General features: G+C 50.0%; 1 protein-coding gene across 1 annotated transcript; it reads left to right on the top strand.

Annotated features, from left to right (window-relative positions):
* The first annotated feature begins 2,858 nt into the window (after positions 1 to 2,858).
* Positions 2,859 to 15,797, top strand: SLC52A3 (solute carrier family 52 member 3). Its single transcript, XM_033153816.1, has 4 exons — positions 2,859 to 3,031; positions 10,942 to 12,025; positions 13,737 to 13,860; positions 15,272 to 15,797. The coding sequence occupies exons 2-4, from the start codon at positions 10,965 to 10,967 to the stop codon at positions 15,482 to 15,484; spliced, it is 1,398 nt and encodes a 465-aa protein (XP_033009707.1). The 5' UTR covers positions 2,859 to 3,031; positions 10,942 to 10,964; the 3' UTR covers positions 15,485 to 15,797.
* The last annotated feature ends 1,477 nt before the right edge of the window (positions 15,798 to 17,274 follow it).

The following is a 17,274-nucleotide window of genomic DNA, read 5'->3' as shown; positions in this document are numbered from 1 at the left end:
AGATTAGAAGCCAGCCCCTTTCTCCAGAACAACCCTTAAAATCTTACTTATCACATTAGTCTGTTGTCCTTCCCACAAGGAACTCAGGGTAGCCATACAAGAAGCTCTCACATTTTGTCCTCACGGCGACCCTGCGAGGTAGGTTAGGGTGAGACACAATGACTGGGCTAAGATTGACATTGCAGCACAACCCGATGCACACAAGTTGTGAAACGGTCCCGTTGACTTCAGTGCTTTTTTGTTCCAGGTAAGTGGGTGCAGGACTGAAGGCAAAATTCTTGGATTGAATTTCCTCCTTTTGTTTCCTCCTTGCCTTTTTGGAGTGCATCCCCCTCAGGGCAGAGACCTACCTGCCTTGCGGTGCAACTCTGAACATGCTTACTCGGAAGGAATTCCCCCCCCCCCGAGCTCAGTGAGACTTGCTCCCATGTAGGTGGATATAGGATCTGAATTTTCTTCCTATAGCCCTAGAACACTTTTCAAAATAATTAATAGGGCATGGCGCAGTCGTAATTCAAGTACTTAAAAAAACAACAACCACAGGTTTCATTGAGAAAGATTGCTATGTGGTTAACTCCACTGAAACCTACAAAGCTTCAAAATAGAGGCAGCTCACCTGTGGCCTTCCAGGTGTTGCTGAACTACAGCTCCCATAATTCCTGGTCACCAGCCATGTTTGTTGGGGTTAAAGGTAAAGGGACCCCTGACCATTAGGTCCAGTCGTGTCCGACTCTGGGGTTGCTGCGCTCATCTCGCTTTATTGGTCGAGGGAGCTGGCATACAACTTCCAGGTCATGTGGCCAGCATGACTAAGCCGCTTCCGGCGAACCAGAGCAGTGCATGGAATCGCCGTTTACCTTCCCGCCGGAGTGGTACCTATTTATCTACTTGCACTTTGACCGCTTTGAACTACTAGGTGGGCAGGAGCAGGGACAGAGCAACGGGAGCTCACCCCATCGCAGGGATTCGAACCGCCGACCTTCTGATCGGGCAAGCCCTAGGCTCTGTGGTTTAACCCACAGCGCCACCCGCTGTTGGGGTTAGGAGTGTGCAGAATGGAAGAGAGGCGGCAGCTTCAGAAACAAGATTGGGAAGGTGGAAAAGAAACATAGGAGTTGTTTTTTGGGGGGGAAATGGGAAGGTCTGATGGGGGGGGCAGAGGTTGGCGAGTGGAACTAGCAAATGTGGAGCCTCTACATGTACTATAATGTCTGTTTGCTTTTAATCTACACTTACAGTCTTTTGTTTTTGCAGTCTTTAGAAGTATGCATGCACACGAAAGGAATAACAAACTTAGTTGCAAATGAAACTTCAAAGTGTTTTGCAAAGGGTGACAGTCAACTAAGATTTATGTATTCATTGTATTGCATTTCCACCCCGCCTTTTCTCCAAGGAGCTCAAGTTAGTGTCTGCCGTTCTCCTTCCTCCTCATTTGACCCCCACAACAACCCTGTGAGGTAGGTTAGGCTTAAGACTGAGGCAGTGACTGGCCCAAGATGACCCAGCGAGTTTCATGACTAAGCAAGGCGATTTGAACCCTGGTCTCCTCCAGGTCCTAGTCTGACACACTGCACCCTGCTGACTTACTCAGAGTAGACCCGCTGAAATTACTGGGCTTAACTTAGTCATGTTCATTTAGCTGTGATTCCTGCAATGCAGGGGGTGGACTAGATGTCCTTTGGGGGGCTTTCTCCCTTCCAAGGGTGCTACAACCTACTTAATGCAATTAATTCCTGTGGGTCTACTGTGAGTAAAACACCCCAAAGAACATAAAACATGCATCGAAATGAACAAAGTTTCAAAAAAATAGGGGGGGGGAATGTAAATTATAAGCTAAATTAACCGATTAAAACAGAATAAACGTGACATGGGTGGGTGGGTTTGCTCGAGCAGAAAGCTCTTTGGCAGGTGCCAAGGAGGGGTGAGAGAAATGGAGGCAGTGAGAGATTTCACTTTCTTGGGTTCCATGATCACTGCAGATGGTGACAGCAGTCACGAAATTAGAAGACGCCTGCTTCTTGGGAGAAAAGCAATGACAAACCTAGACAGCATCTTAAAAAGCAAAGACATCACCTTGCCGACAAAGGTCCGTATAGTTAAAGCTATGGTTTTCCCAGTAGTAATGTACGGAAGTGAGAGCTGGACCATAAAGAAGGCTGATTGCCAAATAATTTATGCTTTTGAATTCTGGTGCTGGAGGAGACTCTTGAGAGTCCCATGGACTGCAAGAAGATCAAACCTATCCATTCTCAAAGAAATCAGCCCTGAGTGCTCACTAGAAGGACAGATCCTGAAGTTGAGGCTCCAGTACTTTGGCCACCTCATGAGAAGAGAAGACTCCCTAGAAAAGACCCTGATGTTGGAAAAGATGGAGGGCACAAGGAGAAGGGGACGGCAGAGGATGAGATGGTTGGACAGTGTTCTCGAAGCTACTAACATGAGTTTGGCCAAACTGCGAGAGGCAGTGAAGGATAGGCGTGCCTGGCGTGCTCTGGTCCATGGGGTCACGAAGAGTCGGACACGACAACAACAACAAAGAGGGGTGCAGCGACACCCCTTTCCTAGCATCAATGGGCAGGGAGTTCCAAAGTGCAGAATTTGCCATTCTGCACTCTGTGGATCAGCCTGGGCAGAATAGAGGGATTAATAGCTCCGGGCAGCCATAATATACCGTATCCAGCTGAGCTGGCTTAGCCACTTCATCAAATATCAATAGTGCCTTTGGGGAGGAGGGAGGCCACTCTTGGGGCTTTTGAGGCTCCAGTTTCAAGGCGGAGCTCCTGGAAGACACCCAAGGATTTCTTAAGAACCTGCCTGAGCAGAAACCAGCCTCAGAATTTCCTGGCCCATGTCTTGAGCACACAAATGGTCTTGGCACCTTTGCAGGTGATGTTAGGTTGGGATAAAGAAGGAAAGGCATCGGGTTCAGGATGCCTGGGAGCCTTTTCCTGCCGTGAGGGCAGAGCAGAGAAGGAGGTCACCCTCGTTCTCTTGGGGGAGTGAAGTTGGAGATCTGCTTCCACCACTGAAGGTAGGTGGAATCCAGACATGGGCTTCTCCACCAAGCTGTATGCCTCCTGTTAACCCAGCCAGGTATGCGTTTTGTGCCTAGCACATGGTTAAAAACAATGACTTGCCTCCAGGTAAGTCCGACTCGGAGTAGACCCACAGAAATTAATGGCACTAAGTAAGAGATGTATGTTGGCATCCGTCCGTCTCAGGAGGCGATGGAGGAGTGCTCTGTTGTAGGTGACGTCAAACCGTCAGAGAGTTACAGCCCCTGCTGTGGCTGTAGAGACGGATAAGGGAGAGACATGTTTTGTTGCAGCTGGGGCAGATGGTTGTGTTGATGCAGATAGAATCGTAGAGCTGGAGGTGACCCCCAAGGACCCCCAGCAATGCAGGAACCGGAGATGCAATGAGGTTGAGGGAATGTTCTTTTACATGTGGTGGGCTTGTGAAAGGGTAAAAGTGTATTGGGAAATAATCCATAATGAATTGAGAAAAAAAAAGTTTAAAAGTACTTCCCCCCCCAAAACCAGAGTCCTTTTTGCTGGGGATAATCCAGATGGAAATTCCCAGGTGTCAAAAAAGGTTATTTATGTATGCTACAACTGCGGTCCGTGTTTTGTTAGCCCAAAAATGGAAAACGAGTGAGGTCCCAACCAAAGAAGAATGGCAATTTAAGCTGATGGAATTTACACAGGTTGCAGACTTAACATATAGAATAAGAGAATGAGAAGAACATACGTTTAGAGAAGATTGGAAAACGTGTATTGAATACATGGGGGGAACATTGTGAACACTTGAAAATGGCAGCATTAAGATCAACAGTGTAAATAAGTTTTGATGGATGTAATAATGGAATTCTGGTTGGTATGGTTTTTGTAAAATATGCAGGGATTTATGCCATGCAAAATGGAACATGGAAAGAGAAGAAGGGAAGTCACTGATATCTTAAGGATGTTTAAATGAGCATTTTAAATTGTAAAACAGAAAATCTAATAAAAATTATACAGGTGAAACTCGAAAAATTAGAATATCGTGGAAAGGTTCATTTCTTTCAGTAATTCAACTTAAAAGGTGAAAGTAATATATGAGATAGACTCATGGCATGCAAAGCAAGATATGTCAAGCCTTTATTTGTTATAATTGTGATGATTATGGTGTACAGCTGATGAGAACCCCAAATTAACAATTTCAACGGGGGTTTTCATCAGCTGTACGCCATAATCATCACAATTATAACAAGCAAAGGCTTGACATATCTCGCTTTGCATTTCATGAGTCTTTCTCATATATTAAACTCCAATAGCTAATGAAAACAATTGCTTACATAAATGGACTTTTCCACGATATTCTAATTTTTCGAGTTTCACCTGTATATAGCGTAATGCAGGAACCACAGCTTAAGAAACCCCAAAAGATGCTCATCTGTTAATCTCAGTGGGTCTACTCTGACTCGGGCTAGCATTGGTACAGAGCTCGGGAAGATGCTGCCACAAGACGAAGCCTAGAAGCCTAGAATTGTATAGAGCTGGAAGGGACCCCAGGGGTCATCTAGTCCAGGGGTCGGCAAGGTTTACCGGCCATGAGCCGGACCACTTCCACGGAGATCGTCCGTAGGACGGACTGACGCAGCACGATGCCGGAAATCGCATCTGCGCATGCCCAGACGCCGAAAATTGTGCCTGCGCAGAAGCAATTTTTGGCCTCTGGACATGCGCAGATGCGGTTTCTGGTATCTGCACATGCACAGATGCTATTTCCAGCACCACTCGGCGAGTCCCCGCATCACGCTGTGCTGGTTTAGCGCAGTGTGTGGAAGACTTGCCGAGCAGGCAGCTTGGTTTGTGGGCGGCTCGTGGGCCGGTAAAACGGTCTTCGTGGGCCGCATCCGGCCCATGGGCCAAAGGTTGCCGACCCCTGTTCTAGTCCAGTGTTGAGCTAAAGCCCATGACCCTGAGATTAAGTGTCTCCTGCTCTACCAACTGAGCTATGCCCTCTTGAGTTAGATAGATTCACGGAAGATGAGATTATCCATGAAGAATGTGTAGTCAGTGCACAGTGTTGGGAGGCAGTAAATGCCTCTGAACACCAGTTTCTGGAAATCACAAGAGGGGAAAGTGTTGCTGTTGGCTTCTCAATGTTGGCATCTTGTTGGCCCCTGTGAGAGCAGGATGTGGGGCTACATGGGACCCCTTTGGCCTCATCTAGCAGCCAGGCTCTTCTTATAGATAAATCAAAGAAGATAAAACAAAATAAAAAAATAAAAAATGGTCTTACAGGAAAAAGCAAGGGGTGAGATGGCTAAAGATAGCTTTGTCATGTATAATGAGATAAGAATCCAATTCAAACCAGGTCTGGTAAACTTAAAACCATGGAGAGACCTGGTCTGAATAGAGACATTGGATTCTTATCTCATTATACATGATAGCCATCTCACCCCTTGCTTTTTCCTGTAAGACCAATTGCAGTCGTTAACAGTCGTCAACAGGTTTACCACACCTATCAGCCAATCCCCCATTCCCACCACCCTTCTGAGTAATACCCCTCCCCACTCCCTCACTATATATAAGGGTCTGGTGACTTCTGTTTCAGTGTATCTGAAGAAGTGTGCATGCACACGAAAGCTCATACCAAGAACAAACTTAGCTGGCCTCTAAGGTGCTACTGGAAGGATTTTTTGATTTTATATTTTGTTTTGACTATGGCAGACCAACACGGCTACCTACCGAGAGCCAGTTTGGTGTAGTGGTTAGGAGCGGCAGACTCGTAATCTGGGGAACCGGGTTCGCGTCTGCACTCCTCCACATGCAGCTGCTGGGTGACCTTGGGCTAGTCACACTTCTCTGAAGTCTCTCAGCCCCACTCACCTCACAGAGTGTTTGTTGTGGGGGAGGAAGGGAAAGGAGAATGTTAGCCGCTTTGAGACTCCTTTGGGTAGTGATAAAGCGGGATATCAAATCCAAACTCTTCTTCTTCTTCTTCTACCTGTAACAAAGAAGATAAATCATGGAATCATAGGGTTGGAAGGGACCCTGAGGATCATCTTGTCCAGCTGTCCCATACAGGGATCGAACCTGCAACCTTGGCATTGCCAGCACCATGCTCTAGACAACTGAGCTATATTACGGTCCTTTATGATTGTCCCAAAGGAGAGAGCTCTCTCTGACCAGCTGCAGGCCAAACCTCCTGCTCCAATAGTGTGGCAACCAAAGGGGAACAGGGGTTGCAAATCCCCTCACCTACTCCAGAAGCTGGATAGCTCAGTTGGTAGAACACGAGATTCTTAATCTCAGGGTCGTGGATTCAAGCCCCACGTTGGGCAAAAGATTCCTGCATTGCAGGGGGTTGGACTAGATGACCCTGGTGTTTCCCTTCCAACTCTACAATTCTATGATTCTAAGCTAGAGTCAGCCCCAGCACAGCACATCTCAGTCCCGGTGACAAAGCGTTGAGATAACAGGCGAGTCAAGCAGCTGAGCAAGATTGGCAGCAGGGCGAGGCAGTCAGGGCAGATTTTTGTGCCCTTTGACCTAACATATCCCAAACTCCCTAGTAAAGCAACTCACTAAACTACAAAAATTTATATATGCAGGTAACATTTCCACAAGGGGTGTGGTGAGGACTGTCCGGGATATCACACAGTCATACAGGTGACAGCTGCGAGCATGTCCTCAGTTCTGCACTTGTAAGGAATGGATCCTCCTGTGTGACAGATCTTTGGAACTCCCCGCCCTTTGATATCATGCAGGCGACTTCGCTGTACTGTCGTTAGAACCTGCTAAACACTTTTCGACGTCACGGGCCCCTTGGTGCCAACCATGACAGGGAATGGCAGGATCTGTCCGAGGAGGGGGTAGATCTAGAGGTGGGAGATGGGCACTATTCAGCCAGAGACCAGTAGGAGAGCACCTGAGTCATTCTCCGTCCTGCCTCCTGAGAGGAAAGTTGCCGTTGCAGCAGAGGCGGCGGCTGGCCAATGGGCAGGACCAGTGAGACCAGAGGTGGCTGGACTCTGGTCCTGTCACCAAGCATGCAGCACCACATGCACCAATGTGAACAGACAACCTCACACCAGATGTGGATTTTGTGGAAGTGTTGCAGAAAATAATATTTTCATAAAACTATCATCTTGACGAATCCGTTTTCTTTTTAGTCTACGGCCTGTTGTTGTTGTTCAGTCGTTCAGTCATGTCCGACTCTTCGTGACCCCATGGACCAGAGCACGCCAGGCACGCCTATCCTCCACTGCCTCCCGCAGTTTGGCCAAACTCATGTTAGTAGCTTCGAGAACACTGTCCAACCATCTCATCCTCTGTCGTCCCCTTCTCCTTGTGCCCTCTATCTTTCCCAACATCAGGGTCTTTTCTAGGGAGTCTTCTATTCTCATGAGGTGGCCAAAGTACTGGAGCCTCAACTTCAGGATCTGTCCTTCTAGTGAGCACTCAGGGCTGATTTCTTTAAGAATGGATAGGTTTGATCTTCTTGCAGTCCATGGGACTCTCAAGAGTCCCCTTCATGGATCACTGCCTTGTCCCCTTCATGGATCACTGCCTTGCCGTGGCGAAGGGGCTTGAATTACTCCGGGAAGCTATGGACAGGTCAAGATGGACAGGTCATAGTGGAGAGTTTGGACCAAACGTGATCCACCTGGAGGAGGAACTGGCAAGCCACTCCAGTATCCCTGCCAAGAAAACTCCATGGACAAAGACAACAGGCATATAAAAGTCTACGGCCTAGCTAAACTAAAAGCACTTGTGCCTGCTTTTTACAGTACCGAACTAGCTGCTTTTAGGAATTGTAAACAGTGAATGTCCATCTCAGGACACTGAAAATAATAAGCTGTTTATTTATCGTGCCTATTGTATGCAGAGGATCTGCTAGGCATGGCGATTGGAATTAATCTTGAATTGTTCTGATGAAAGAGGACATCGGAAGACTTTTACCGAACAGGAAAACAAGTCAACGTCTTGAAGAAAGCCACTGGGAAATGGTTATATGTCATGTGATATTATGATGAGGGCTGATCTGAAGGGCCAAGTGACTTTGATTGGTTCAGAACGATGACATTGGGTTGCAGCTATTAAGACTGCGGTGAACCTTTGACTGAGGAATGGAAATGGCATGTGTAATCTGAAAATATATTTTTTTAAAAACCATTGCATTTGGATGTACAGTAGTTCCTTGCAGACTCCTCCTTGTTTTTTAAGGCTCCATGATCACTGCAGATGGTGACAGCAGCCACGAAATTAAAAGACGCCTGCTTCTTGGGAGGAAAGCAAAGACAAACCTAGACAGCATCTTAAAAAGCAGAGACATCACCTTGCCAACAAAGGTCCATATAGTTAAAGCTATGGTTTTCCCAGAAGCGATGTATGAAAGTGAGAGCTGGACCATAAAGAAGGCTGATTGCTGAAGAATTGATGCTTTTGAATTATGGTGCTGGAGGAGACTCTTGAGAGTCCCATGGACTGCAAGAAGATCAAACTTATCCATCCTTAAAGAAATCAGCCCTGAGTGCTCACTGGAAGGGCAGATCCTAGATCCTGAAGCTCAGGCTCCAAGACTTTGGCCACCTCCTGAGAAGAGAAGACTCCCTGGAAAAGACCCTGATGTTGGGAAAGATGGAGGGCACAAGGAGAAGGGGACGACAGAGGATGAGATGGTTGGACAGTATTCTTGAAGCGACTAGCATCAATTTGGCCAAACTGCGGGAGGCAGTGGAGGATAGGCGTGCCTGGCGTGCTCCGGTCCATGGGGTCACGAAGAGTCGGACACAACTGAACGACTGGACAAAATGCACATACAGGCCTAACTTTTAACTCGGAGTCTGCATCCTTTTCTTCTGGGTTTCTGGGAGGGATACCCCCTGTCTAGGAACCTCTTTTTAAATTTCTCCAACGCTAGGATTGCTATATTTCAGAAAGTGTAAACCCGGACACAAAAGTTGTGGAGCTTCTTCTTAAGGAAATACACCAGAATCTACACTTCTGACATAGGTTGCCATATACATCCAGATTTTTTCGGACATTACAGCAAATTCCGCCCAGAAGACACTGTTTGGGTCATATAGCAATCCTATCCAACACAATCGCAGTCACCTCACTTGGGGCCAGAACCATGTCAATGACAGGTCCCACGCAGCTCTTTAAAAGTAGGGGAGAGGGGAGTTAAGCTAAGCTTGTTCTCTGCAGCTCCACTTACAGTCTTTGGATGAATCCTGCATCCTGCACTTTGAGTGGTGCTGAGCCTATGTGGTTTTCTTGAGCAACGCTTCCAGGTTTCTGAGAGCTGAGAGTCAAAGTCTGAGGGTGGGTGGCCAAGAGGACATTTGAGATATTTGAGCCAGCCTACCCAAGCATTTGACTTGTATTTGAATGTGCTGTTTTATTTCGCAATGTGCTGTATATGTTTTTTTAAAAAAAACTGCTGGTTTTTTATGAGGTTTACCTTAAGCAAACTTGTTTTCAACATCTCATTTTGCAGCGGTAGAACGAGCATTATGTGGTTCTTGAAAGAGTAGAGGTGGCCACAAGTTCTTAAGGCCTTTATCAACCCATTTTGATGGATTGAGTTTATTTAAGGCATTTTTATTCCACTCTACCGCATAATCATTAACATTTCTAAGCCGTTTTTAGCACTGCAATGTTTCTCAGACAAGGAGACCGCGAGGCGATTGGAGAGCTGCGTCCATCCTTTTCCATTTTTTCTTTCTTTTAAGAAATTGGTAGTCCAACCACCCTCACAGCCTTGGGCAGCAAGGGCATGGAGATCCATGGGAGCAACAGGACTTTGGGGCATTCCTTCGCTCTCGGGGGGGATTGTATGGGGGGAAAGATGGGTGTCACAAGCAGGCAGCTCACGGGCACAGAACTGGTGTCCTGTGTTCTGAATCCCAGCCAGGATTCTCGCTGCCATATTCAACTTGGAAGATTTTGCTGGAGAAACCCCACCACATAAGAACTGGGAGGCAGCGTGGTGTGATGGTTAGAGTGTTGGACTAAGACAGGGGTCAACAACCTTTTTCAGCCATGGGCCGGTCCACCATCCCTCAGACCATGTGGTGGGCTGGACTATAGAATCACAGAATCCTAGAGTTGGAAGAGACCACAAGGGCAGTCCAGTCCAACCCCCTGCCAAGCAGGAAACACCATCAAAGCATTCCTGACAGATGGCTGTCAAGCCTCCGCTTAAAGACCTCCAAAGAAGGAGACTCCACCACACTCCTAGCCCAACCCCGTGCAATGCAGGAATCTTTTGACCAACATGGGACTCAAACCCACTACCCAGAGGTTAAGAGTCTCCTGTTCTATCGACTGAGCTATCCCTGTTCTTGTGGCGGCCAACCCGATACCTGTGGGAAACCCACAAGCCAGGATCTGAGCACAAAAGCACTCTCCCCTCCTGAGGTTTCCAGCAGCTGACACTGAGAAGCATTGCCACTTCTGGCTGCCACCAACCCGCCCACCCCTTTCTGGTTCCCCGGGTGGCGCTGTGGTCTAAACCACTGAGCCTCTTGGGCTTGCCAATCGGAAGGTCAGCGGTTCGAATCCCCGCAACGGGGTGAGCTCCCGTTGCTCTGTCCCAGCTCCTGCCAACCTAGCAGTTTGAAAGCACACCAGTGCAAGTAGATAAATAGGTACCACTGTAGCGGGAAGGTAAACGACATTTCTGTGCACTCTGGTTTCCATCACAGTGTTCCATTGTGCCAGAAGCATGGCCACATGACCCGGAAAGCTGTCTGTGGACAAATGCCGGCTCCCTCGGCCTGAAAGCAAAATGAGTGCTGCAACCAGATAGTCACCTTTGACTCGACTTAACCATCCAGGGGTCCTTTAACTTTTTACCTTTTTACCTGGCTTCAGCTTCAAGCCTTCCCAGATGGTTGCCTGGGAGGAACTGCAACCCCTCCTCTGACCTGTCTCTCTTCTCCAGCAGGCGCACCACCGAGGAGCGAGATGGCTCTGCTCACCCACGTGCTGGCTTGCATCTTTGGGATCGGATCCTGGATGTCCATCAACGGCGTGTGGGTCGAGCTCCCCGTGCTGGTGAACGTGCTCCCCGAGGGCTGGTACCTGCCTTCCTATCTCATCATCATCATCCAGCTGGCCAACGTGGGCCCTCTCTTCATCACCCTCATGCACAAGTGGAAGCCGGGCTTGCTGAGCGAGGTCCTCGTCATCTGCGTCGTGGTCTCCACCGGAGTCGTGGCCTGCTTCCTCCTGGCTTTCCTGTGGCACTACACCGCGGATTTCGGCGGGGCTCGGCACAGCATGGCCTTCTTCGTCTTGACCTTTTGCCTCTCGCTGGTGGACTGCACTTCCTCCGTCACCTTCCTGCCTTTCATGGCTCGCTTCCACCCTCGTTACATCACCTCCTACTTCATCGGGGAAGGTCTCAGCGGGCTGGTCCCTGCTCTCTTCGCTCTGGCGCAGGGAGCAGGGATCTCCAGCTGCGTCGAGGTTGCCATCCCAAGCAACCACACACATGCCAGGAACGCCACCGTGGGCAACATGAGCTCGGGCGACCCTGCCCCTTTCCGCCTAGAGACCCGCTACTCCCCTGCCAACTTCTCCAGCCTGGTCTTCTTCCTCATCCTGTCTGGCCTGATGTTCTCCTGCCTCGTGGCTTTCTTCTTCCTCAACCGCCTGCCCAGGGTGTGGGACCTTTCGGAGCAGAAACTCTGTGCCAGCGAGATCACCCTCCACTCCATCCAGAAGATCCCTGCGGATGGGGGGCTGAAAGAAGGGTTCACTAACTTCCCCGCCGAGGGAAAGGCGGGAAGTTCCTCCAAAGAAGACGAGGAAGGAGCTCTGGAGAAGGTCACCTACTCCTGGGCCACGTTGGCCTTCATCTATGTCCTCATCACTTGGTGCAGCTCCCTGATGTTTGGCGTCCTGCCCTCGGTGCAGAGCTACTCCTGCTTGCCCTACAGCAACTTAGCCTACCACCTCTCCACCACCCTGGGTGCCATGGCTGTCCCTCTTGCATGCAGCATCTCTACATTCCTGCCCAGCAGGTAGGTACCCAACCACCTTGGCAAGAATTCTTGAAAGGCAGTTCTCCGAGCTCTGGGGTTGAATCTGCCTCACGAGTATGTCTTGCTTTTGCCACCGCGCCCTTAAAGAAGGCTCAAGATGCAACTCGCAATGAGGAAAGGTTGCATTTCATAGAATCATAGGATTGTAGAGTTGGAAGGGACCCCCCAATCATCTAGTCCAGCCCCCTGCAATGCAAGAATCCCAACCAAAGCATCCCAACCAAAGATCTTTGGAGGTCTTTAAACGGAGGAACGGAGGCTTGACAGCCATCTGTCAGGAATGCTTTGATGGTGTTTCCTGCTTGGCAGGGGGTTGGACTGGATGGCCCTTGGGGTCTCTTCCAACTCTATGATTCTATGATTCTATCCACGACAGGTGGCCATCCAATTTCTGCTTAAAAACCTCTGAGGAAGGCGATTCCACAACTTCCCAAGAGAGACTGTTCCCCCGTCCAACTGCTTTTACTGTCAGAAAATTCTTACTGATGTTTACAGTGGTATCCCGTGTTATGCACGCGATCCGTTCTGGATCGAGCTACATAACACGGGCATGCTTAACACAAACGCCCGGGGGGGGGGGACACCCGGAGGTTCGCACATTTTTGCGCTTCTGCGCATCCGCGAAGTGCACAGAATGGTTGTGCACACCCATGCGTCATGCGCACTCCGGGGAGGACTTCCGGCTTGTGGAGGTCCGTAAGTCGAACGTACGCAACACGGAGCGTACGCAACTCGAGGTATGACTGTAGTCGGAATCTCCTTTCTTGTAACATAAAGCCATTGGTTTGGGTCCTACCCCTCCCCCCCGAGCAGTACAAAACAAGCTTGCTCCTTCTTCCATGGGACAGCCCTTGAGATATTTGAAGATGGCTATCCTATCTCCTCTCAGTCTCCTCTTTTCCAGGCTAAACATACCCAGCTCCTTCAACTGTTACCCATCAGGCTTGGTTTCCAGACCCCTGACCATCTCGGTCGCCCTCCTCTGCACACCTTCCAGCTTGTCAACATCCTTCTTAAACTGTGGTGCCCAGAACTGGACACAGTATTCCAGGAGTCGTCTGACCAAGGCAGAGTCGAGTGGTTTATTTGTTTAAATATCACGACAAGAACTCAGAGGATTTGCATAACCAGATATGTCCCTTCCTGTTCCTGGACATAACATTAGGTGCCACCTCTCATCCTGCAACAAGGCAGATTTTTGGAATTGCAGCCAGTTTGCCCACATTAGGTGCCAAGCTGAGGGGGCACTGCAGGTGGCGCTGCAACACTGATGAACAAGAGAAGGTGAGGTGCCACACAGGCCCTACTGAAATTTTAAAGCCCAATGTCCACCACTGCTTAGAGTTAGCTTATTTTTTTACAGTCCAACAGTGTATAAATGTTGTTAAAGAAATAAACACCTTGTAAGCAAATGCAGGACAAAAAAGAATCGCTGTTGTATAACCTCACTGCGAGGAAATCGGTGCAGGATAGAATCTCACCTCTGCTTTGAGATTTGTGCAATCAAATTAGGATGAATGCGAATCAAGATGCTCAAGAAATGGGTCGTGTGAAGGAGCTCTGAATCTCTTCCAATTTCTGTTCGAGGCATCATCAAATGTGAAATCCTGACCCCAATTTGGCTCAAAATTCACTGCCTATTTGGATTGATGCTTTCCTTTGCTCTCTCTCTCTCTCTCCCCCCCCCCAGGTCCCTCCCCTTCTTGAGTGTCCTGGCAGCCACCGGGACGGCCTTTGGCGCCTACAACATGGGCATGGCCGCCCTGAGCCCCTGCCCGCTCCTAAACCACTCGGAGTGGGGGGACGCACTCATTGTAAGTAGCTTGCCCCCCCAAAGGCTCTGGCGTTCTCCGTTTCGCAAGAGGGGTGTTGCTCAGAGACGGGGTGGGGTGTCCTGCAGCCTTGCAAACTTCCTAACCCAGAATGGGTCTTGACAAGGACCCAAAGGCTGCAACGGTTGCTCACTGGCTGCGAGGGCCACATTCTGCCCCAGGCAGCTTTCCAGGGGCCACTGACCATTGGTGGGTGTGGCCTGAGGTCAACGGGGGGCAGGGCACTGGGTGCGGATTTTGCAGTTGTTCAGCAGGCATATGAAAATTCAGGCATATGAAAATTCAATTTTCTCCATCCTCCGTTCAGGCAAGAGGTAGGCGTTCGGCCAGTTCAAGGACAAATTCCAGCCAAGCAAAAGTATTCAAGGAGGGCACAGGGTGAGGCCAAAAGGGGGTGGGGCCTACAGAGAGGGGTGGGGCCTGGGGAGAGTCCCAAAGGCCAGATAGAAAGCCCTCCAGCTTCTCCTCTCCTGTCCTAAAAGAAGATGAGGCCACTTTCTGCAGGAGGATAGGTCTATCGGTGGCTACTAGCCAAGACAAGTGGGACCTGAGACAAAGGGGAGTGATGCTCTTCAGGATTTTACCTGCTCCACTTCATCTCTCTCACCAAGTTTCCCATTCCCAACCCCCCTCCACAGTCCACCAGTTCCTCAGTATATTGTGCAGAAAGCATGACTATTCCTTATTGAGACTTTTTTGTTTTGGAGGGGGGGTTGCCCCATACATGTTTTGTACTTCTGCAAACCTTATGGGTTCCGTAGGGGCTGCGCATTCCTCCCTCTCACGTGTGGGTTGCACTCGCTCACAGACCATTGGGAAGTGGAGCCTGCAACAAAATGTCGCAGCATGGAATGGTGTTGCAGCCAGGCAGGCCCTTTTTCAGGGCAACTCATCCTGTTCCCAACCCCCACCCATGCATGGCCACTCCATCATCAGCATTCTATGCCCACTGAGCATGCTCAGTCGTCATTTGAGTGCTTATTGGAGGGGTCGAGGTTCATCCAAACCACGCTGGGGTTTGGAAAGATTTCCCTTCTCTGCATTTTTGCCACCCCCCCAAGCCTGCTGATACTGCCCTCTTGAACTGAGATTGCCGTGAGCATGTAGGGTGATGGCAAGATGGAGCCTCCAGGTTTAAGAGCACTCTACCACCATTTGCTGATTGGTGGGGTTGAACAGGAAAGCTAATGTTTTCATTGCCCTTATCTCAAGTATCTGGCTAGCCAAGTGGGAAGCAGATTGCTGAACTAGGTTAATGTTTAGCTTGTTCCAATGCAGCTGCTCCTGTGTGCTGAATGGAATAATGAAAGGGGAAGTTGATAATTTGTTGGCTTCGGGCCAAGAAAGGAATGCAATGGCAGAGGTTCAAACACAGCTGCTTCTGTGCCTACAGGTGATCTCCTGGGTGCTCTTCAACGGGACCCTCGCCTACGTCAAGGTGATGCTGGGGGTGATCCTTCGCGGCCACAGCCAGAGCGCCCTCGTGTGGTACGGAGCGATGGAGCAGCTGGGGGGTCTGCTTGGAGCCGTCGTCATGTTCCCCTTGGTGAACGTCTACAGCGTCTTCAAATCGGCCGACTTCTGCAGCTTCCGGTGCCCGGCGTGACCTCAAGAGGTGGCAAGGGCTTGTGTCGTATCGATGCAGCAGTCAGGACGCTTGTCCCATTTCCAAACAGAGGGAAGGAACCGTGCGAATAAGTTCCCCTTAAGATCAAGGCGAAGGAACGCAAGGGATCGTCGGGCAACGTCACGCTTGACTTCGTGTTACAGTGACAGGCGATGAATTAACTTTGGACATGGCTCCACGATCCTCCTCCTCCTGCCATTTCTTAACCTTGGATGGACAAGAACCCTGCTGCAGGCTTGTGTTCAGAACCTGGCCAGGGAGTTGTATAATGCCTTGTAAATAAATCAGTCGAGTTACCAACTCCTGTGTCGAGCCTGCATTCGGCACAGACGTTGCGACCAGTTGCTTAAGGTCCCTTTGGGCAGCCGTAAGCCACAGCCCACACCAGTGAGCTTGGCAAGCAGGGCCATCTTAAGCTTATCTGGCCCCATGGTGCAAGGATCCCTCTGGCGCCCCCCACCTCCACCCCGTTTCCCTACGGGCAAGCAGCAGTTGGAGGGCGGCTCCTCCGGCAGGACAGAGGCTCCGGGCATGGCATGGCAAGGGAGGTGCTGCCGGCAGGGTTGGAGGGCGGCTCCTCTGGCAGGGAGGAGGCTCCAGGCGTGGCAGGGCATGGCGGAGGCAGACGAGGGCAGCAAGCTGATGGTGGGAGGCGCTGCATCCAGCCTCTGCCTCTTCCCTGGCACCCTCCAGAACTTGGCGCCACGGTGCCCCGCACCACTAGCCTCTGTGGGTAAGACGCCCCTGTTGGCAAGACTGGGGAGACAGCAGAGGAATCGTAGCATGCGCCAGTGTGGATGGTGCTGCAATCCACAGGGTGATCCTTAATCCACATGGAAGAGGATTTCTACATCACGTGCAAAGGGGGAAAGGAGCAGACTCCGCAAGCAGGATGGAGACCAGGGAGGGGGGAGCAAACTGGTCGATTTCAGTTCTCTTTTTTCCAACCTGAAGTTCATTTCTGCACATTTCCACATCAGTTTGCAAAACCCCAAACCAAAATTCACATAAGAACGTGAGCCTGCTGGTTCAGGCCAATGACCCATCTCGTCAGCATCCTGTTCTCACAGTGGTCCACCAGATACCTGTGAGAAACCCACAAGCAAGGTCTGGTCACAAGAGGACTCCCCCCTCCTGTGGTTTCCAGCAGCTGGTATTCAGAAGCAATTTTGCTTTATTTCTGCAGAGCAGTTTCTCCTAATGTAATGCACTTCTGTGCACAATTTACCCCAGTATTTGCATATTGGTAAGCGTTACGTGGCCATAGAGCTGAATTGCAGTATTCAGGGAAGCGCGAGTTCCAAAGGATGGCACATGGGAGTTGTAGTCCGAAACATTTAGAGGGCACCAGGTTGGGGAAAGCTGATCTCTGGGCCGGGCCGGGCCAGCCCAAGACCTTTTGGTGCCTGAGGTGAAGGACAGACAGATGCCTTCTTCTACTTCGTGTACAGGTGCAAACAGGACAAGTGCTTCCCTTCACCTCAAGAGAGCAGGCACAAATCGCTCTGCCCTCCATCCTCTTGCAGCTGTTCCCCCCCCTCCATCCCTCCCCAGTTTCTCCCGCTTGAGGAAGCTACCTTGCACTGTGTCGCTATGTGGCCGGCACTGGATGATCTATAGTGGCACAGAAGGTGCTTTCCCTGATTTGCAAAGATCCGAGAATAATCCAAGAATCCCTTACCCCTTAGGGACGCGGGTGGTACTGTGGTCTAAACCACTGAGCCTCTTGGGCTTGCCGATCAGAAGGTTGGCGGTTCGAATCCCCGTGA

This window comes from Lacerta agilis, chromosome 6, assembly GCF_009819535.1.
Source record: "Lacerta agilis isolate rLacAgi1 chromosome 6, rLacAgi1.pri, whole genome shotgun sequence".
Lineage (NCBI taxonomy): Eukaryota > Metazoa > Chordata > Lepidosauria > Squamata > Lacertidae > Lacerta > Lacerta agilis.
The sequence above is the reverse complement of the archived record's forward strand: the minus strand, read 5'-3'. Positions and strand labels throughout refer to the sequence as shown.